Source organism: Dermochelys coriacea, chromosome 7 (genome assembly GCF_009764565.3).
Source record: "Dermochelys coriacea isolate rDerCor1 chromosome 7, rDerCor1.pri.v4, whole genome shotgun sequence".
NCBI classification, from domain to species: Eukaryota; Metazoa; Chordata; order Testudines; family Dermochelyidae; genus Dermochelys; species Dermochelys coriacea.
Genome location: NC_050074.1, coordinates 49,983,411 through 50,004,791, shown reverse-complemented (window position 1 = coordinate 50,004,791; position 21,381 = coordinate 49,983,411). Strand labels below are relative to the sequence as shown.

Sequence of the window (21,381 nt, the reverse complement as noted above, 5' to 3'; positions counted from 1 at the left end):
TGGAGAAAGAAGTGGTTCAGGAATATTTAGAAAAGCTGGATGAGCACAAGTCCATGGGGCTGGATGCACTGCATCCGAGGGTGTTAAAGGAGTTGGTGGATGTGATTGTAGAGCCTTTGGCCATTATCTTTGAAAACTCATGGTGATTGGGGGAGGTTCCGGATTACTGGAAAAAGGCTAATGTCATGCCCATCTTTAAAAAAGGGAAGAAGGTTGATCCAGGGAACTACAGGCCAGTCAGCCTCACTTCAGTCCCTGGAAAAATAATGGAGCAGGTCCTCAGGGAATCAATTTTGAAGCACTTCGAGGAGAGGAAAGTGATCAGGAACAGTCAGCATGGATTCACCAAGGGAAAGTCATGCCTGACTAACCTAATTGGTTTCTATGACGAGATAACTGACTCTCTGGATGAGGGGAAAGCAGTGGACGTGTTATTCCTTGACTTTAGCAAAGCTTTTGATATGGTCTCCCACAGTATTCTTGCCAGCAAGTTAAAGAGGTATGGGCTGGATGAATGGACTACAAGGTGGAGAGAAAGCTGTCTAGATCATCGGGCTCAACGGGTAGTGATCAATGGCTCCATGTCTAGTTGGCAGCCAGTATCAAGCGGAGTACCTCTTGGGGCCAATTTTGTTCAATATCTTCATTAACGATCTGTAGGGTGGTGTGGATTGCACCCTCAGCACATTTGCAGATGACACTAAACTGGCAGGAGTGGTAGATATGCTGGAGGGTAGGGATAGGCTACAGAGGGACCTAGACAAATTAGAGGATTGGGCCAAAAGAAATCTGATGAGGTCCGACATATTGGGGTCGGGAAGAAATTTGCCTCCAGGGCAGACTGGAAGAGGCCCTGGAGGCTTTTCATCTTCCTCTGTAGCATGGGGCACAGGTCACTTGCTGGAGGATTCTCTGCTCCTTGAAGACTTTAAACCACAATTTGAGGACTTCAATAGCTCAGACATAGGTGAGAGGTTTTTCGCAGGAGTGGGTGGGTGAGATTCTGTGGCCTGTGTTGTGCAGGAGGTGAGACTAGATCATCATAATGGTCCCTTCTGACCTTAATATCTATGAATCTATGAAGGAGAAGTGCAAAGTCCTGCACTTAGGATGGAAGAATCCCATGGGACTGAGTGGTTAGGCAGCAGTTCTGCAGAAAAGGACCTAGGGGTTACAGTGGACAAGAAACTGGATATGAGTCAACAGTGTGCCCTTGTTGCCAAGAAGGCTAATGGCATTTTGAGCTGTATAAGTAGGAGCATTGCCAGCAGATCAAGGGACATGATCCCCTCTATTTGGCATTGGTGAGGCCTCATCTGGAGTACTGTGTCCAGTTTTAGGCCCCACACTACAAGAAGGATGTGGAAAAATTGGAAAGAGTCCTGAGGAGGGCAACAAAAATGATTAGGGGGCTGGAGCACATGATTTATGAGGAGAGGCTGAGGGAACTGGGATTGTTTAGTCTGAGGAAGAGAAGAATGATGGGGGATTTGATAGCTGCTTTCAACTACCTGAAAGGGGGTTCCAAATAGGATGGATCTAGACTGTTCTCAGTGGTTGCAGATGACAGAACGAGGAGTAATGGTCTCAAGTTGCAGTGGGGGAGGTTTAGGTTGGATATTAGGAAAAACTTGTTCTCTAGGAGGGTGGTGAAGCATTGGAATGGGTTACCTAGGGAGGTGGTGGAATCTCTTGCCTTAGAGGTTTTTAAGGTCAGGCTTGACAAAGCCCTGGCTGGAATGATTTAGTTGGGGATTGGTCCCGCTTTGAGCAGGGGGTGGACTAGATGACCTCCTGAGGTTCCTTCCAACCCTGACATTCTATGATTCTAAGCCACAACTGATTGGTTGGGGAGCTGCCCCTCTGGGGCAGCTAAGAGGGCTATTAGTCACAGCTGAGAGCCACATGTGCACCTTCTTCCCCTTGTGATACATGTGCAGTTGCTTCTAGGAGGAAGTGCTGGATAGGGCAGCCTTCAGGCAGGGCCAGCTCGGGGGGCCGTCGCTGCTGGGTGCCAACTTCCAGGGGGCACGTGTCACTGCACTGCTTGCCTTTTTTTCCCCCCTCTGCTGACTGGCCAGCTGGAGGGCTGGATTTGGTTTGCTTGGGGGGCTCTTTGCTCGGAAAAGGGTGGGGGCACTGAAAACATTTTTCCACCTGGGCGTCAAAACAGCTAGGGCCACTACTGCTATCAGCCCCTCCATAAGCTTCAGGGCTCATTACATTAATGAGGCTTGTTTGTACTTCCTGTCCTGAGTACATTGCATTAGGCCGATGCACTGGCGAAGGAAGCCGGTTACAACCCTGCCCCTAGCAGATAGTGTATTCTTCACAGGGCTGGAGGGTTTTAGCAGCGTAGAGATCATTAAATCCCATCAATATACAACTGACTGGTCAGGGCTTCCCACATGCCATCTGACTGTAGAGCTCGCCCTGAACCCTCCTCCCCACCCTACCCTCAGGCCCCTGCGGTAATGACAAACAGGGATGAGGGGTGAAGCAACCAAGTAGGGAGGTTGGCATCTTCAGCCACACCCTGCTGTGATGTTACTGATATAAGCTGTGACCGTATAGATCATTGTTGCAACCACTGTTATATATTTGCAGCAAATATTGTACCAAAGTTGTCGTGTGAGGTGTCTATGAAAAGGTTATGATTTGCTGGTAATGATTATGCTATCTGCAGGCACGTACCACTTTTGTATTTAAAGTTATAAGTATTGGCTCTATCCTGTCTGTATTTCAAACTAGTGCTATACTTCTGGGTGACACCCCAGACAATGTGACGTCAGCACTGCCTAGCCTGCTTGATAGCCCATTAAGGACCATCAGCTATACAATTGATCCATTGAGAGAAGGCAGATATACCTTGTGACTCAGCAAGGCATGCAAGGACATGCCTATGGACAGAACTCTAAGGTTTTTCCATGCCATGTGCTGGGTGGCTTGTGGTTGGAACAAAGAAGGCACAAGCCACATGGCAAAAAGGACTATAAAAGGCAGCAGCAGCATCTCAATTTTGTCTTCAAGCCTGCTTCTTACCTCTGGAAGAATCTTGCTGCAAACTGAAGATCTGAATAAAGGACTGAAAGACCCATCCCAGGTGTAGATGTACTCCAGAGACTTGATTTGAACCTGCAATTTATTCTTTAACTGCTACAAGCCTGAATCAAGAATTTTGCCATTACTGTATGTAATTGGTTAAATGGAATCAATTTTAACTCTCATCTATATCTTTTTCCTTTTACGAATAAACCTTTACATTTTAGATTCTAAAGGATTGGCAACAGTGTGATTTGTGGGTAAGATCTGACTTGTATATTGACCTGGGTCTGGGGCTTGGTCCTTTGGGATCGGGAGAACCTTTTTTCTTTTACTGGGGTGTTGGTTTTCATAACCATTCATCTCCATAACAAGTGGCACTGTTGGTGATACTAGGAAACTGAAGTGTCTAAGGGAATTGCTTGTATGACTTATGGTTAGCCAGTGGGGTGAGACTGAAGTCCTCTCTGTTTGGCTGGTTCGGTGTGCCTTAATGGCAAAGAAAACCCAGCCTTGGCCTGCAACTGCCCTACTCTAATTAATTTGTCCTGAATTGATATTCTCAGTTGTGTCCCACCAGAGGCAGCATCATGCAGCAACAGCAAACGGGGATGAGGGGTGAAGCAGCCAAGTAGGGGAGTTGGCTTCTTCAGCCGTACCCTGCTCTAACCATGGAGGTGGGCAGGTTCCCAGCGAACCAACCCTGCAGCCTGAGCTTCCTGCCTGGCTGGCAGAGCAGCTAGTGAGAGTCCTGCCTCTCAGCAGCACTGGGAGAGGAACCAGACCTGGATTCCCGAGCCCCAGGAATGGGCTCTGGCTGCAGGCCCAGGGCGGGAAAGGACCGGCCTGGATTCTCAGGAGGTAGGTGCCAGGCTGCTGCCCGTGCCCTGCCCCCAAAGTGCCATGCCCAGCTGTGTTATTCCAATCCCTCTCCCCAGGCCAGCAGTGACCTTGGTGCCCCTCGCTGAAGTGAGCTCTTGTGTGCAGCTCTGCCAAGCACAGCTCACTTCCCAGCCCCCACTTAGCACTAGCGAGGAGCAGCGCAGCATTGCAGGCCTCCCTTTTCACACTGGGCCTGTCTGATGCCTGTGCACCAGACAGAAGAGTCTCCACGCCACATTGTTTGTCCTTATTTCCTGTCGCAACACCAGTGCTCAGAATAAAGCCCGTTAGCAGGACAAAGCAGGCTCCAGGCTCCTGCATGCTCTCGCCTCGCAGCTGTCCTCCAAGCAAACCATCAGCACCTCCCTTCTCTTACAAGATGATTCCAGTAGCCTCAACTTGCTGGGAGTAGCATCCGCAGGGCTCCTGTAGCATGAACAAGCTTTGCAGCCTTAGCCTAACAGCGCATTTGGAAGCCTACCTATTCCTGTGTCTGTGCACCAAATGCTCCCCTTCTAGCCCTGTCTCTCCCTCATAGAATCATAGAATATCAGGGTTGGAAGAGATCTCAGGAGCTCATCTAGTCCAACCCCCTGGTCAAAGCAGGACCAACACCAACTAAATCATCCCAGCCAGGGCTTAGTCAAGCCAGGCCTTAAAAACCTCTAAGGATGGATATTCCACCACATCCCTAGGTAACCCATTCCAGTGCTTCACCACCCTCAGTTTGCTCCCCCCACCCCGCTTAGCACTTAGCGCCTCTGCAGGGAACTGCCCACCGTGGATTGGCCCAAGCGGCTCAGTGAGCCCTTAGGAAATAGGTGCGGCAGGGAGCAGCCAATGCAAAAGAGACAAGCAGCAGCCCAGGGGCCTGAGCTACAGGAGAGCTCCTTCTGCTGGTAGCAGTGGAACAGCTCTGAGCATCTGTGAGGGCTGGCCAGTAGGAGGCGCCATCCAATACACAAGGCCAGCATGGTAAAGTGCAGCACACAGAGACTCTAGCTCCCAGAGTGCCCTGCCCAGCTAGGCTCTGCAGGGACGGCTGTGAGCATTGACTGCTCTGCAGCAATCTGTGCCCGCCCCAAGTCCTCCTTTTCTTTTTGCGAATACAGACTAACACGGCTGCTACTCTGAAACTTGATCAGGAAAATGTTTCTCCTTTTCTTCGAGCTAGCGAAGGAATTCCTGTAAGCAGGAACTTTCAGTTTTCAACCTTCTAAAAAAAAGGTGGTGGGGGGGGGGGAAAGAACCCAATCCTGCTGAAGGGGAAAATGAGTGTCCAGCCTTGAAATTGGTAGCAGCTGAGAATTTAAAAGCTAGTGTTTGTGTTGATGCAAATTACCTGACTGACTGGGGGGAAGAAAGATTTGCTAATAGCTGTTAGCAAAGAGAGCACAGCCAATCAGCCAGTGAATTCTGTTAAGCAAGAAGGATCAAGGTTTGATCCTTCAGGACAAGGAAGGGAAAAATAACTTGATTTTGCAAAGGGAAGACACAGGGTAACCCTAAAATGCCCAAAACCCAATTTTTATTAAGCCAAAGGTGTGGCATGACAAAAATGATTGTAAATGGACACTTGCAATGAATTTGTTATTGCTAATGGTAATTTTTGTAACTAATGTGTTGCTATTACCAAGAAGTGTAAAAACGTACAATGTGCCTAATCTTTTGAAAAAACCCTTGAACATGTTAAAAGGAATACACTTTATGTTAAAAGGCCTTATTATACTGAAGTTTCACAGTTAATACCTGTAAACAGCATTGGAACTTTTCACAGGGGAAAAGACATTCCAGACCTGATATACTGTATGAAAAGGGATACTAAGGCACACTACCATATTGCTTTCACAGCTAAATGCCAAGATTCCTATACTGTGAATAACATTAATATCTACATTGTCTTGATATTAAATGGGTTCCAAACATTTGCCAGAGCTTGTATGAATAAAGTAGCTATGTACTTTAGCTCTTGTCAAAATCATACAAAACATACAGGAACCATGCTGCAAGAGCAGATCCAATCCACTATTGTTCTAACCAAGTTTTGCCTTGAGTTTGTAAAGAAATTCAGTGATGTTATTGAACAGAACTTGAATAAACCATTTCTGTTATACACGAATACTAGCTGTAGTAAGACAGAACCAAGGATGGAGAACTCTCAGGATGCAGTCAGTGATGTTTGCGTCATCCCTTCCTGCATCAATTGTGCATTCGGGGTGTGACGTTATTGACATAAACTGACTGTACAGATCATTGTTGCAACCCCTGCTGCTCTGCCCTGGGAACAGACCCCTGCAGGTGGGGGCCCTGCTGTTCACCCTTCCCATCTGCCCCAACAGTGCCCTCTGCAGGCCTGAGCCCTGACCTTGGGGGCGAGAAGGGCCAAGGGCCAGAGCCAGAGCAGCAGGCAGAGGCAGCTCAAGATAAAGCTGCCTCCCTAGACAGCACCGCCATGGGCTGCCTCTGCGCCACTCAGATTTGGCCCAGCTGGGCAGATCTGCCACCCTAGGCGCTGCATGGCATTCCCAGCGCTAGGGGCTGCTAGCTGTAGGGCTCAGCACTGGAGTGTTGGCTGGGGGCAGCCCCATCGTGCCAGCTTGGAGAGTCATGGCTGCAGGAGAGTCTGAGAAACAACAGACCGCGTGGCACTTGCCGCTTCGCTGCAGGCTCCTCCCCAGCATGGCCTGGCTCTGAAGGTGGGGCACCACCTGTGCTGCAGTGGCTGCGAGTGGACCTGGCACTCAGGGTGGGGGGACAGTACCTGCCCCCTTCCTGTGGCCCCAGCTGAGGGCTCCAGAACATGAAGATCTGGTCGCTGGCACAGGATTGGGTTGGGCTCCGGGGGAGGGGGAGGAGAATCCAATCTCTTTCACAGCACTGGGTAGGGGCCCAGTGTGGGCGTGACTGGTAGCATCCTTGGGCCCTGTCCAGCCAGCCCATTTTCTGCACTGAACAGCTGGCTTCAAACCCTTCAATCCTTCAGTTACTGCAGGACAGTTCTCTCTCCCTCACACCCCTAGCAGGCCAATGGAGGGGGGGGCCCTCTGGGACAGGGCAGGGGGCCAGCACCCCCCACACTGTGCCAGGGAGGAGACTGTGCTGAGGAGTGACCCTGCTGGGGCAGGGATTGCAGGGCAGAGCATGTGGCCTCACTGTCCACCCCCCTGTGCCTGTGGGAATAGTAACACCCCACAGCCAGCACGGCCTCACACTTCTGGAGATAGGGCCCCTCCCTCCTGCCCCACAGGCCAATGCAAACCCAGAGCAGGCCGGGGCTACCCAACGGGCTGGGTGCCAGCAGCAGGAGGGCAATGCGTCATTGCTACAACATCACGCGGCTGCCAGGTGTGCAGGTAGAGTCTGGGCCGGCCTGTTCCCTCTCTAGGGCCTGAGCCCTGCCCCCTGCGAAGCCAGCCCCAGCCCAGCATTGTGGAAAGGTGAGTCCCGTGTAATGGCTGGTGAGGAGTTGAGCAAGGGGTTGTCCCTGCCTGGCACTCCCTAGGGATGTTACCCCTGCTGGCTTGCCCCTGGCTCCAGGGGAAGATTGGGGGCGGGGAACCTGGAGCTCTGGGACAGTTCCCCTGCCGCAGCCCCTCTCTGGGCACCATGGGGATACCGCTGGCATTTGAGGGACATGCCCTAGAAAGGGGAGGTTGTGTGTGGTCCAACAGTGCCCTGGCACCCAGCTTTGCTCAGCACTGTGTTGCCACAACTTCTGCCCTCACACTGCCACCTCGGTGCCATTGCTACAATCTCAAGGAAAGCCCCGGGGCCAGGCCAGGCTGGACAAACTGGACATGGACACTGAATTCCCCTCTGCTCCGGAGAGTGCCCACCAGGGCAGAGCTGGGGCAGGGGATGAGACAGTGGAAGGGATGCCCAGTCTCTGAGCTGGCAGGGCCAGGAACCCAGCTGGGTGCAGGTGGGCAGCTCCTGCAAGCATTGTGAGAGGTCATGTCCTGTGCCCCAGGGCCCTGCCCCACACATGCCTGGCTCCTAGTGTGGGCAGAGAGCTTTCCAGCACCAGGGCGTGCCCTGCTGGTGCCAGCCCCTATGGCTGCACCCCTTGCCACTGGGCCCTCCCCTCAGCCCAGACAGCACCAGTAGTCGTGTAGGGCACCGGGCCTAGAACCAGGATAAACAATTCCCATATCCCCAGACTCAGTCACAGGATGCTCCGAGGCCCTGGCTCCGTGTGGCCTGTGGGTGGCACTGGGAGGGAGGGTTGCCCGCACTTCTGCGCCCTGCTGAGGACTCAGCATGACAGCCAGGCCTAGATGCCCCTGCACTGGGTGGGAGCCGAATTTCCATCCACCCCTTTGGACAAGCCCCCATGGAATCAGGACAAAGAGCCAAAATTCCAAAGCTTCTCCCAAATCAAAACTTTGTGATTCAAGTCCCAGAACTGGTTGGTTTTGACATTTCCTTTGTATTAAAATAGTCCCTGTATCTCTTCGCTACACAATAAATATCAGGTGGAAAAACAACAGTGGTCAGCATCCCCGTTCCAACACCCCAGCCGGGCAGTGCCAATGGGAGCCCAGCCAGGTGCTGGCACCTCTTCCCATCGTGTTGCCACAGCCCCCTGACATGCTGCCCAGCCCAGGTCTCCCCAGCCAGCTCCGACTGTGTTCCTGGTGCCCCACAGGGCGGAGAGCACTCCCTAACATGCAGCAGCTGCTTCACCCTCCTCTCCGCTGGAGGCCAGCTCGTCCTCAGAGTCAGGCACTGGCGGGCTGGACGGGCCGGGCTCCAGGTTGACGTAGGTGGCGCTCAAGTTGATGTAGTGCTCGCCCTTCAGGGAGGCCATGATGCATTCCACCTCCCCGATCAGGGCAAAGAAGGTGGGGCGCTCCTCGGGGCTTGGAGCCCAACAGCTCAGCATCAACGCGTACCTGCCCCGACAAGAGAGCCCGTTAGAGTCGGGACAGGCCCAGGGGCAGGGAGCTCAGCCGGACACCAGCACTGGACCACCTCCCGCTCCCCCACCTGATCCCCACATGCCAAACCCTCCCAAATTCCTCCATGCTGGGCCCCCTGCACCCCACATCCCCATGCATCAGGAAAGGGGAGCCCAAAGGGGATGTCCTGCATGAGGGGATGAGGAGGCTCTGGGGGCGCCGGGCCAGGCACTGCTCACTGGAGGGCTGGCAGGCATAAGTTTGGGAGCTGGGATATGTGGGGTTGATGTGGGGGATGCAGGAGGGAGCGGGGTTGTGGGGGGAGAAGGTCCCCACGGGGCCCTGGGCCACCCACATGAGGAGGAGGAGGGCATGACACTCACAGCGAGTCCGGGCAGTACTCGGGCTGCGGCAGGCGCCGGCCGCTCAGCAGGTAGGGCATTATGTCGTAGGGATCCACCTCAGGGTACGGTGGGGCCCCACGTGTCAGCAGCTCCCACAGGAGGACCCCGAAGGACCACTGTGCCAGAGAGAACGGGGGTCATTCCAGCAGCACCATGCATGCGGCAGGGCCAGAAATGCTTGGCTTCCTCTAGGCCAGCAGCACGCAGCCACCCTGCACAGTCCCCTGGAGTCTCCCACCGCACATGTGAGCACCACCTGAGGGGACCCAGCCCGGGGGCCTGGCCTGGGCAGTGCCCACAGTGGCAGGTGTGGGAGAATCTGCCCCATCAGGTCTCTGGTCTCCACCAGCTAGGGGACAGCTTCATACCCGCTCCTCCCCCAGCTCTTTAACTCTGGCTACCCGACCTGCCAACCTGCCAGAGAGCCATGTTTTGAGGCCCCAGGTAGGCCCAGCATGGGCCAGCGAGGACACGGACCTGCCTGGGTCAGCGACATCAGGAGTGGTGTCTGTTGGCACCGGGCTCTGACCCTCAGGCTGCGCTCTCCATGTGCTGGGCTCTGATCCCTGGGCTGTGCTCTCCCTGGGCCAGGCTCTGATCCCCAGGCCACGCTCTCCCCACATCGGGCTCTGATCCCTGTCCTGTGCTCTCCCTGGGCCACGCTCTGATCCCCGGGCCACGCTCTCCCCGCGCTGGGCTCTGACCCCTGGGCCACGCTCTCCCTCCCAGGCCATGCTCTCCCCACACTGGGCTCTGATCCCAGGGCTGTGCTCTTCCTGGGCCACGCTCTGACCCCCGGGCCATGCTCTCCCCACATCGGGCTCTGATCCCTGGGCCGCGCTCTCCCCTGCCAGGCTCTGACCCCTAGGAACCCCTGCCTGGGCCGGGCTCTGCCTGGGCTGCACTCTCCCCTCCCTCACACAGTGGTAGGAAACACCAAGACCCCCATTGTGCAGCCAAGGAAGCTCAGCTGGAGGCCAAGTGCTCAGTGAGTGCTGCTCTGTGCCAGTCACGCTGGCTGGCAAGGCTCTGACCACCTGGCACAGCAGCCAGGGGGCAGGCTGCTGGGAAAGGGAAAGCCACACATAACGGGTCTAAACTTCCAAAGCCCCATGTGCCAAGGTGGGCATGTAACACCATGTGCGGGCCAGCCACTAACCCTGGCTCCGTCAGCCATGAGCCCGGGGTGCCTGGTGGGGGGTAGGGTCCAGCCGGGGGTGGATTACCTAGGGAGGTGGTGGAATCTCCTTCCTTAGAGGTTTTTAAGGTCCGGCTTGACAAAGCCCTGGCTGGGATGATTTAGTTGGGGATTGGTCCTGCTTGAGCATGAGGTTGGACTAGATGACCTCCTGAGGTTCCTTCCAACCCTGAGATTCTATGAAGAGGAGAGCAGAGCTCTTTCCTGGAGTTGGAGCAGCTGGGAGCCACTAAGAGCCGTTCTGCAATCACTTGCCATAGCCACCCAGCTCCTGGGCACCCCCCGGTGGGCGTGGCATGGGCACAGGCAATGCACTAGCCCCACACACAGCCCACCCCTCCCCCGCTCTCACCACATCTGACTTGGTAGTGAATTTCTGGATCTGCAGGCTCTCGAGCGCCATCCACTTGACAGGCAGCTTGGCCTGACGGTGCTGCCGAATACTGTAATACTCCTTATCAAAGACATCCCGGGCCAGGCCGAAATCCGCCACCTTCACTGTGAACATCTGGTCCAGCCTTGCAAGGCACGAACAGGGAATGCCAGCTGAGCTGGTGGCACAGCTCCGGGAGCCTGGCATTCAGAGCCGCTTATCTCCAGCCCCAGACATCTGGGCCCAAAGCCATGGGGTGGGCACTCAGGGGCCACTGGCACACAGACTTGCAGGTCTCAGAGCAGCCCCCAGGGCAAGGTGTCCACCCTCCCAGCTGGCAAAGTGACTGCTCCTGGGCCACCCACCCCATTCTCCTAATAGCAGAGTTCCCTCTGAGGCAGTTTGATTGACACTTGCCCTGCTGCTGCCCAGGCTCAGCCAGCGCCAAGCGGGCATGCCAGGTCCCGGTACCCACCAGTCCCAGGCTCAGCTGGCACAGAGGGAGCAGTGCCATGCCCCAGTACCCACCAGCCCCAGGCTCAGCTGGCACCAAGGGGGCAGTGCCAGGTCTCTGTACCCAACGGCCCAAGGCTCAGTCAGCACAGAGGGGGCAGTGCCAGGCCCCATAACCCTCTATCCCCAGCAGCCAGCCCCGGGCTCGCCGGCAGCACTCAAAGGAAAGGGTGCCATGCCTTGGGCTCCCGAGGCCAGTGTGCCTGGGCAGAGTGTTCTGTTGGGAAGCATCTTGCAGTGAAGAGGATGCTGAGGACTTTGCTTGGGAGTACTCCAGGCTAGCAAGGCAGCCCCAGCACCTCCCAGCCGGGCACGCAGGCCCTGGGCACCAGCCCGCCACACTCACATGCAATTCCTGGCGGCCAGGTCCCTGTGCACAAACTTCATGTGGGCCAGATAGTCCATGCCCTGCGCCACCTGCAGCCCAAAACCGATCAGGTCCTTCACCGTTGGGTTCTGGGGAGACAAGAGCAGGGAGATGTACAGCCCAGCCCTCGTGCCTGGGCACAGCCCAGGCCTTACCCGGCACTGCCACGGCTAGAGCCCTGCGACCACCAGTTCCCCCAGTCCCCCTGCATCTGGAGCCGGGAGACCAGGGCAGAGCGCTGGGTGGGGCAATGCCCACAGTCAGCTGTCGGGAAACACAGCTAGAACGCTGCTCAGAGCGTTTCCACAGCAACCCCTACAGGACACAGGCATGGAGCACAGGAGCGTGGCCCTCTGCTGAGCCTGCCCCGGCCATGGCTGGGGGCTGCTCGGGCACAGTTGAGTAGGGGGCGCAGGAAGGGAATAGCTGGGGCCTGCAGGGCAGTGTGGAGGGGCAGTGGCAGAGCCCAGGGGCTGGAGGGCAGCATGGGGGGGCAGTGGCAGAGTTGAGGGGTTGGAGGGCAGTGCGGTGGGGCAGTGGCAGAACTGTGGGGGAGGGAAATAGCCGAGGGTGGGGAGACTGGAGTATGGTGTGAATAGGCAGCTGTAGAGCTGCAGGGGAATAGCTGGAGGGCTGGAGGGCAGCATGGAGGAGCAGTGGCAGAGCTAGAGGAGGAGAATGCAGGGCACCCTCTGCTAGCCAAGTGAGCCCCTCGCCTTCCCAGTGCGAAGCGGCCCTGCTGGCCAGCGAGCCTGGGGAGAAAAGCATGAGGACATGGCCGGGGCTCGACCCTGGTGCCCTCAGGACTCACTGCCCCGGCTCCCAGCCTCCTCGGGGCCAGGGACACTTGGTGGCTGGCTGGCAGGAGGGGCAGCTGGGCTCTGCTGGGAGTCCATCAGCCTGCATCTCACCTTCCTGCCCATTCGGCAGGCAGCACAACCACCCGCCCCAGACCCAGACACCCCCTATCCCACTTGGGCCCTAGGATCCAGAACACCTCCCACCCCTGCAGCAGCTTCAGCCCAGCTGACAGGTCTGGCAGCTCCTGGAAACCGAATGGCCTTGGTGCTGCCTGGCCCCATCTGCTGGCCCCTGCCCGCAACAGCAAGGGCAGGGCGCCAGGGCCAGTGCGGAGAGCACAGGCTGGGTAGGCAGGAAGCTGCATGGGGTCTGGCTTTGAGAGCGGGGCTTACCCCTTCTCCTCTAGGCTGCAGGCAGGGAGCCCCAAGCCAGGGTGACCCTGCCTTTGCCCAGCCCCTGAGCAGGGAGGGCGGCTGACCTGTGCTTACCCATTTGTTGGAGCGGATGAAGTGCCGGAGATCTCCGTGCTTCATGTAGGGCAGCACGACCAGGGGCAATCCCTGGCGCGGCAGGCAGACACCCACCAGCGACAAGATGTGGGGGTGATGGAAGCTCTTCATGAGAATCCCCTCCTTCAGGAATTCCTCCACCTCCTCCACGTCAGTGATCCCTGAGATGGAGCACAGCCATGGGGCTGGGGCGCTAACCAACCCAGGAGCCATAGTGCAGGAATGGGCCCCGGGGGATGGGGCAACCAGGGCTGTCAAAGCCCAGTGAGGAGCAGCAGAGGTGGAGAGCAGTGGTTACATCACAGAGGGGTTTCACCCAGTGATGAGCTGCCAAAATCTTAACAACCAGTTTTCTCCTCACCCCACGAGGGGGTCATGGCCCGCGCCCGCCCCCCAGGACTCCTGCCCCATCCAACCCTCCGCGTTCCTTGACGGCCCCCCCCTCAGGACCCCTGCCTCATCCACCCCCCTCCTCTGTCCCCTGACTGCCCCTGGAACCGGGCAGGAGGGTCTCATGGGCCACCGTAGTGGGTGCCCACCACGCCCCGCCCCGCCCCTAAGAGCCAGAGGGACCTGCCGGGTGGTGAGATGGGGAGTCCCGGCAGCGCTTACCTGGGGCGGCTCCTGGGAAGCAACCGGAAGGTCCCTCTGGCTCCTAGGGGCAGAGTAGCAAAGCTTGCGGGCGGAGCGACCGCTCCCCTCACTAATCACATCAAAAGTGGCACCTTAGGCGCTGGAGCACCCATGGGGAAAATTTGTGGGTGCAGAGCAGCTCCCCGCCCCGCACCACGCCCGGCCCCAGCTCACCTCCGCTCTGCCTCCGCCTCCTCCCCTGAACGCCACCCCGCTCTGCTTCTCAACCCCCGCTGGCTTCCTGCGAATCAGCTGTTCACGCAGGAAGCCTGGGAGGGCTGAGAAGCAGGCGGCGACTTCGCGCTCAGGCCCAGGGAGGCAGAGGTGAGCTGGGGCGGGGAGCGGTTCCCCTGCACCCCCCCTACCAGGTTACCTGCTGCCGCACAGGTGGCCATCCTTGTGCCCCCCTGGCCCAGCTCACCTCCACTTTGCCTCCTTGGGCCTGAGTGCGAAGCCGCCACCTGCTTCTCAGCCCTCCTAGGCTTCGCGTGAACAGCTGATTCGCGGTAAGCGGGGGGGGGGGGGGCGGAGAAGCAAAGCGTAATTCAGGGGCAGAAGCGGAGTTGAGCTGGGGCCGGGCGGGGCGGGGAGCTGCCGGTGGGTGGTCTGCACCCACCAAATTTTCCCCATGGGTGCTCCAGCCCCGGAGCACCCACGGAGTCGGCACCTAAGGTGCCACTTTTGGCCGGTTGTTAAATTTAGAAGCCCTTTTAGAACCGGTTGTCCCTTGTGGGACAACCGGTTCTAAAAGGGCTTCTAAATTTAACAACCAGTTCCAGCGAAGCGGTGCGAACTGGCTCCAGCTCACCACTGGTTATGCCCACCCATGGGACACCACATCCAGCCACCAGCCAGGCACAGCTGGGGCCGGGCACATACACGCTTCCTGGCCCCTGGCACTGGCAGCTGCACAGGGGGAAGGCTTGAAGACACCCAAGAGTCAGGCATAGCCCAGATAAGTGAGGTGCCCGTTCCATTCACCTCCTGCTCCTTGGCCCACAGCCTGGCACGAGTGAAGGGCCAGCGCAGGAAGCAGGCAGGGCTTGGAGGCACCCCAGGGGGGATGGGGATTAGGGACCCCCTAGAGCATGGCAGAAGCAGCCCCTGCAGGAGAGCAGGCCAGAAGCCAGAGGGAAGGGCACTCACGGTTCAGGGATTTGACAGCACAGTGGATCTCCCTCTCTGACAGATCTCTGTACGTGCCGTGGTACACGCTCCCGAAATGCCCTGGCCGGGAAAACACAGGCACCCTGAACAGAGTCGCCATGCAGCAAGGAATGCCCCGAGCTTCCCTTTGCTCCAGACCCCAGCTGACATGCCGCAGGCAGGGCAAACACCTAGAGTCCAAGGAGATGGGCTGGAAGATGGCAGAGGGGCTGCGGGGGAGTCAATGCTGCAGGGCCCGGATGGGCACCAGATACAGCAGGGGGGCTGGGACCGCATTACTGCTGAGAGGCACCCACAGATACTGGATACAGTCAAGGGGATATGGCCATGTCGGTGCTGCAAGGCCCAGACCGACACAGTTACAGCCATGGGGACGGGGCCATATTGGTGCCACAGGGCCTGGATGGGCACCAGATATGGCCAAGTGGACGGGACCATTTTGGCACTGCAGGGCCCAGACAGGCACCAGATACGGCCCTGCCCTATTGTGGGGCCTCCAGGCCGGCCAGACGGGCTCCCTTGCAGGGCTGTTCTGCGCTGGGCCGGGAACCTCATCAGGTTCAGAGAAGTGACCCTAGCTGGGCAACAGCCACAGGCATGCACCTGGCACTAAGGGAAACGGGCTGAGATTGGTGCTGCCAAATTGCAGTGCTGCTCAGCCTGAACCCTGGGCAGGGACCGGCCCCTCCGACCAGGGGAGCAGCTGGGGCCAGGCAGCGAGGCTGGGGCGGGTACGGACTCCCCATCTGTGCCCAACCCCACATGCCATGCCATGGATGAATGCCATCTGTGCTGGATCAGCATCACATGGAGGCTCTCATTAGTACTGAGCTTCTCTGGGGTGGGACCTTGACACAGAGGGAATGCCAGGCAGGCCCAGCCCAACCCAGCTATAGCTCAGTGCTCACTGTGCCAGGCTTTACGTGCCACGCAGGCCCAGCCAGAGCCATCTATGGCTCAGCGTTCATTCTGCCACACTGCTGGTGCCATGCAGGCCCAAACTGACCCAGCTACGGCTCAGCGCTCATTGTGCCACGCTGCTGGTGCCATGCAGGCCCAGCCCGACCCAGCTATGGCTCAGCGCTCCTTGTGCCAGTGTGTACGTGCCACACAGGTCCAGCCTGACCCAGCTATGGCTCAACGCTCCTTGTGCCAGTCTGAACGTGCCACACAGGTCCAGCCTGACTCAGCTGCGGCTTGGCACTCACTGTGCCAGGCTGTGAGTGCCACGGAGGCCCGACACAGCCACAATTCAGAGCTCACTGTACCACGCTGAGGGTGCCAGGCGGGCCCAGCCCGGCCCAACGCTCACCTTTGCCAATGACCTGGTCCCGGTGTGTTAGAAGCCGCTCCTCTGGGATCAGGACATCCTTCACCTCCTCCAGCAGCTCGGGACGGAGGTTTTCGATGCAGCAGGATGGCATCCTCACGAGCGGCATGGCAGAACCATCACTACTGCCTGTGTAGGAGGCATCTCGGAAGCGCCTGCTGGCAAAGCCACGGCTGGGAGTGGTGGCTGGGGGAAGCACCGCCAGGAACCGGACAAAGAGAGGAAAGTCACAGCGAGACCCTGGCAAAACCCTTCTTCTCTGCTGGATCAGCCTGCGTGCCCTGCCACCTGCTCCCCGCTGGGGGAGAGAGATGAACTGCCCCTCGGAACATCCCCAGGGTCTTCCAATCAATGCCCACCAGCCCCGCGAGGGCCCCCAGGCATTTCAGAGCTGGGAGCTTATGGGCCGGCAAGGGCCAGCAGGCAGGAGCTGCACACAGCCACGGCCAAGACTCGCCCACTGGGGCAGAACAGAAGGGAGCAGACTGATGTGCTGGGTCAGTTCTAACACGCGCAGGGCTGCCCTAAGCTGGGCCATCCTTTCCCGGCCGGGGGTGAGGGGGTCTGCTGCAAGGACGGTGACTCAGCCCTGGCCCCACAGGCTGCAGGCACAGTGAGCAGTGCCTCCCCACATGCCAGTTCCTTACCCTGCACATCCCGGTAGTCCATGGAAGAGGGTAGCAGGGCGAATCTGGGGGCATTCTCATTGGGATTCACCAGCATCTCCAAATTTTCGGTCCCTGCAGACATGGAACAGAAAGCTGTTCAGAGCCTCAAGAGCCAACGCTGACCTCGTGGCCTGGCCCACTTCTGCCGGGCACCAGCTATCCCACCGGCATCGCTCAGACTCCTGCCACACTGAGAGGACGGGAGGCCCAGCCCCACTTGGCGCCGGCACCCTAAGGACTGGCACAGCATCAGCAACAATGTGGGGCAGGGGGCAGTTTCTTGGTGCCTAGACAGCAGGGTGATGGGCACATTGCCTATAATGCCAGAAGACACCCCCCCATGGTCGGGGGGCACAGTCCCATTCACCCAGGAAAGGCATATGCCACCCAGCTGGGGGCCCAGAACAGGAATGGACATTGCCAGAGCAGAGGGCGTGTGACACAACGGTCAGTGCCTGTGGGAATGGAGCCATGGCAGGCTCAGGGGTGCGATGCCCTGTGTGGGGGAGGGGAATTACCCATCTTCCTCCTGCGTCTGCATTTCAGCACCAGGAACGCCAGGAGGCAGCTGAACATGAAGGTGGTGATGGTGCCCAGGAGGATGCCAGTCAGGGGGTCCGGGGAGAAGGTGGCCACCACCCAGCCCAGGTCCTGACACGCACCATTCACACAGATCTGGGGAAGGAGAGGGCAGGCAGTCAGTGTCCCGGCAGCCAGCAGGCAGAGAACAGGTCCCTAAGCCATCTGCAGGATTGGGAGGACTTGCCCGTCCCCCCCTGCACTGACCACCACCCCAGCTCTTATCTAGTATTTTCACCCAGCAATCTCAGTGTGCTCTGCCAAGGTCAGTGCCATTAGCCCTGTTTTGCAGATGGGGAAACCGAGGCACAGGGCATGGCCATGACTTGCCCAGGTCTCCTGAGTTCCAGCCCAGTACTCTATGCACCATGCCACTCTGCCTCCCTGAAACACTGGCGCTCCTGCCCAGGTTCTCCAGAGGGGGTGGGGCTGGCATGAAGGGAGCTCCTCTCCACACAGGTCTCCTGGGTACCAAGGGATGCAGCGCCCAGGGCTGGTGGGACAACAGAGGGCCCAGGAGCAGGCAGCACATGGGGCACATGACCAGCCCCGATCCACATTCCCCTGGCAGGGCAGGCACCGTCGCCTGATGGACCAGAGGACATTTCCCATCCCTGGCCCCATGAAGCTACACCCCTCTGTTACAGGGCTGCTCCGAGCATGCATGTCAGGTACCCCAGCCCCTGCGCTCTGCCCCGTCCCAGCCCTGCCCGGCAGCACCCCTGCAAAGCCTGGCACCTACTCATCTTGGCAGTGAGCACTGGGTGAGGCAGGTTCGGCAGGACATGGGCATCAGACAGGGCCACATGCCATGGCGCAGAGACGCCAGGGGAAAGAGACTGACAGGGTCACCACGTGGGCTCAGCTGGAGGGAATAACAGCTCCAGCGGGGACCCCCTGGCCACCCCTTTGCACCCAGGGCAGACAACAAGCAGCTGGCACAGGGCTGGATGCTGCTTCCCGTGCCCTCCTCACTGCGTGCCAAGCAGCAGAACCAGGAGTGAGCCCAGCAGCTGGCTGGCAGAGGGGCAGCTGCTCTCCACAGGCCTGGTGCCCTCCAGAGGCTGGGAAAGCCTTCCCCAGGCAGCTGCACTCAGGACATGTTCAGCCCTGAGCACTGTCCAAAGGAGAAGGGCAGGGAGAGGAGGTGGCAGGGGGCAAACCAGAGCCCCCAGGGCAGAGGGCCAGTCTAGGCAGTGCTGCCACAGCCCAGAGCCAGGCCGGATCTCCCTGGGCTCTGCACCAGTAGGGAGAAGGGGGGCAAAGTGACAGGGAGCCCAGCTTAGGGCGGGCCCTGCCCTCCCCCAAGCTGGGCTCTACCTGCACAGGGGCTCCGTCCATGGGGAGGCTCAGGTTCCTGGGGATCCGGCAGGTCACCTCGTTCTTCAGGACACTGGGGTGGCAGTCCCGGCCCGCCACCGTCACGGTGATGCTCATGCAGCCCACCAACACGTCCAGCCCGATTTGCTGCGCACACAGCCACTGTCACAGGGATCCCCCGACCCTAGCTAGAGAACTCCCCCTCCTGAACCGCCCCACCTCCGCCAGGATCCCCCTGGCCTGAGCTGCCCCACCTCCCCTGGGAACTCCCCGGCCACTCCCTGGAACCCCTCCCCCCACCTGAGCCGCCCCCCAGCCCCCAAGTTGCCTTCCCAGCCTAAGCTGACCCGCCTCCCCCCGGGAACCACCCGGCCTCTCCCAGGAACCACCCCACCTGAGTCACCCCGCCTTCCCCAGGAACCCTCAGGCCCACCCCTCCCAAGGGCATCCCACCATTCCAACCTCAGTTCCAGCTGTCAAGCCTCTCCCCTGGGCTACCATTCCTGGGCTCTCGCCCTAACCAATGTCCCTGTCCTTCAGGGCCAGGCATTCCTCCCCCTGCAGGTCCTCAGCCCACTGGTCATGGCCCCAGGCCCTCCCGCACCAGACATTGCCCAGCCTCGGGCCCTCCCGCACTAGCCATCCCTCCATGACCTGGGCCCTCCCCTATCCCATCCCCACCAGCCATCATCCCATGCCCTGGGCCCTCATCTCTCTGCCCCCCAGTTCTCTCTGGCATTGTTCTGGCCCCCAGCCCACCAATGCAGGGCTGGCCTGGCCCCCTCAATCCCACTCCTGCCTGGGTTCCCTGCCTCTCCCAGCCCCCTCCGTACATGGATCTCAATCTCGTCGTCACCAGACTTGAGGTGGTAAGTGTTGTCGTGCTCGAAGGGCAGGATCTGGGGCGTGGGGTAGTAACGCACGCAGAAGGCCCTGAGTCCAGGAGAGCCGTCCAGCAGCACGGTCAGGTTGCCCTGGGCGCTCTCCACTCTGTTAGCGAAGGGGTAGGCAGGGCTCTGGCACACCAGCTGCTCGGGGGAGCGTGGCCCCATGCACACCTGAGGGGACAGGGCATGTTGGAAGGAGCGTGCCCGGGAGCAGAGCTCACAGCGGTGAGGGGACCCGGTGCTCCTCGGACATGGCCCAGAACTGGCTCCCAGGCACCACATCAGGCCCAGGCCCGCGCCACTCTTCGCTCTACTGGCTGCACGCTACGGACCCAGCTCAGGCCTCTTGCCATCCCCTCAACCCCGCTACATGCACACTATGTCTACAGGGAGCCCGGGGCTGCAGCACCGAGTTAATGTGCCCATTTGGACAACTGGAGACCAGAGCCACCAGTGACATGAGTGTGTGAGCACTCAGTTGCCTCCTGGTGAATGCACAACCCCCTGTGACTGGCACAGCTTGGGCCCAAGACCTCAGAGTGGGACAGCAGGGCCTGCAGGCCGGCACTGAGCAAAACCCAGGGCTGGACTAGCAGGGGCTGCGGGTCAGGATTGAGGGGCACCAGCAGAGCTGGGGAGGAGCCCAAGGCTGGCTAGCAGGGTGGAACTAGAGGGCACTGGCAGACTGGGTGGAATCTCCTACAGCGCCTGCCTTCACCAGGCCCGACCAGCATTTCAAGTCCGTTTTTCTCTCCCCCTTCAGCACATCATGCCCAGCTCCCTGATCATAATTCCCCAGCCTGAGCCGGCCCTGGCCCACAATGCCGGCCCTGGCCCACAATGCCGGCCCTGGCCCACCCCTCACACTCACCTTAGCTTCTGTCGCCACACTGGCATCCACAAACTGGATTCTGGGGTAATACACGGAGTCCAGGCTGGTGCCGTGGATGGTGAGGGCCGAACCCCTACAGAAGGTCATAGGTCACTGCCACACAGAGCATGAAGCACAGCCCTGAGCCTGGGACTCCGGGGCCGGGGCAGATCTGGCCAAGGCACACTGGGGGCCTACAAGCTGGGGGGAGCCCCTGGCTGGGGCACGCTGGGGACCCCGGGGCCAGCAGAGCCCTGGACGGGATGCACTGGGGACCCAGGGGCTGAGCCAACCTCCATTGTTGGGTGCACTGGCGACCATGGGGCTGGGGGAACCCCGTACGGGATGTGCTGGGGACCCAGGGGCCGGGGGAATCCCAACTGGCTAGACACGCTGCCTGGAGCCTCTGGTGCCCACAAGGGGAGCTGTGCCCCCGGTTCCTAACCCCCCATGCTGTGAACTCCCACATGTCATGGGGCTTGCAGGAGGAGGCTGGGGCTGCCTCATCCCCAGCCTGGAGGGGAGATGCCTTGGCTCTCAGAAGGAGGCTCCCAGCCTGGTGAAATGGGCCAGGCTGCTGGGCACAGAGGCTCTTCACCGTTCCCTGCAGGGAGGAGGCCATGCAAGCTGGGGGCGGGGGAGGGAGGCTGTGATCCGGGGAGGTTGAAGAGAAGGGTTGGCGGGGGAGGGTGACGTTATTGACATGAACTGTGACCATATAAAGAAAAGGAGTACTTGTGGCACCTTAGAGACTAACAAAAAACCAACCTTCCAAACAAACTTCCTCGTGGCTGGAGTTTACAAAAACTAGACAAGCCATTTACAACCCACACTTTGCTTCTCTACAAAAGAAAAAGGACACTAAACTATCTAAACTACTACATGCCACAAGGGGCCACAGCAGTGGTTCCCTTAACCCACCCAGCAATATTGTTA

At 58.8% G+C, this 21,381-nt stretch overlaps 1 protein-coding gene and 1 long non-coding RNA gene across 3 annotated transcripts in view; one reads left to right on the top strand and one right to left on the bottom strand.

Moving 5' to 3' along the window:
- LOC122460949 overlaps positions 1–8,073 on the top strand; it is a 526,129-nt gene extending 518,056 nt beyond the window's left edge. Inside the window, exon 3 of the long non-coding RNA XR_006282598.1 lies at positions 5,172–8,073. This is a non-coding gene — a long non-coding RNA (uncharacterized LOC122460949). The remainder of the gene's footprint in view (positions 1–5,171) is intronic.
- A 260-nt stretch (positions 8,074–8,333) lies between these two features.
- MST1R (macrophage stimulating 1 receptor) overlaps positions 8,334–21,381 on the bottom strand; it is a 52,222-nt gene continuing 39,174 nt past the window's right edge. The window contains exons 10-21 of one of the 2 annotated variants that reach the window (XM_043518371.1): positions 20,446–20,539; positions 19,521–19,745; positions 18,688–18,834; positions 17,307–17,463; positions 16,768–16,860; positions 16,103–16,321; positions 14,770–14,850; positions 12,970–13,151; positions 11,660–11,769; positions 10,780–10,945; positions 9,209–9,345; positions 8,334–8,819 (exon numbers count right to left, since the gene is read on the bottom strand). In XM_043518371.1, the coding sequence (XP_043374306.1) occupies positions 8,588–8,819; positions 9,209–9,345; positions 10,780–10,945; positions 11,660–11,769; positions 12,970–13,151; positions 14,770–14,850; positions 16,103–16,321; positions 16,768–16,860; positions 17,307–17,463; positions 18,688–18,834; positions 19,521–19,745; positions 20,446–20,539 (1,843 nt within the window). In that variant the 3' untranslated portion in view covers positions 8,334–8,587. The remainder of the gene's footprint in view (positions 8,820–9,208; positions 9,346–10,779; positions 10,946–11,659; positions 11,770–12,969; positions 13,152–14,769; positions 14,851–16,102; positions 16,322–16,767; positions 16,861–17,306; positions 17,464–18,687; positions 18,835–19,520; positions 19,746–20,445; positions 20,540–21,381) is intronic. The other variant, XM_038410960.2, reaches the window with a different exon arrangement.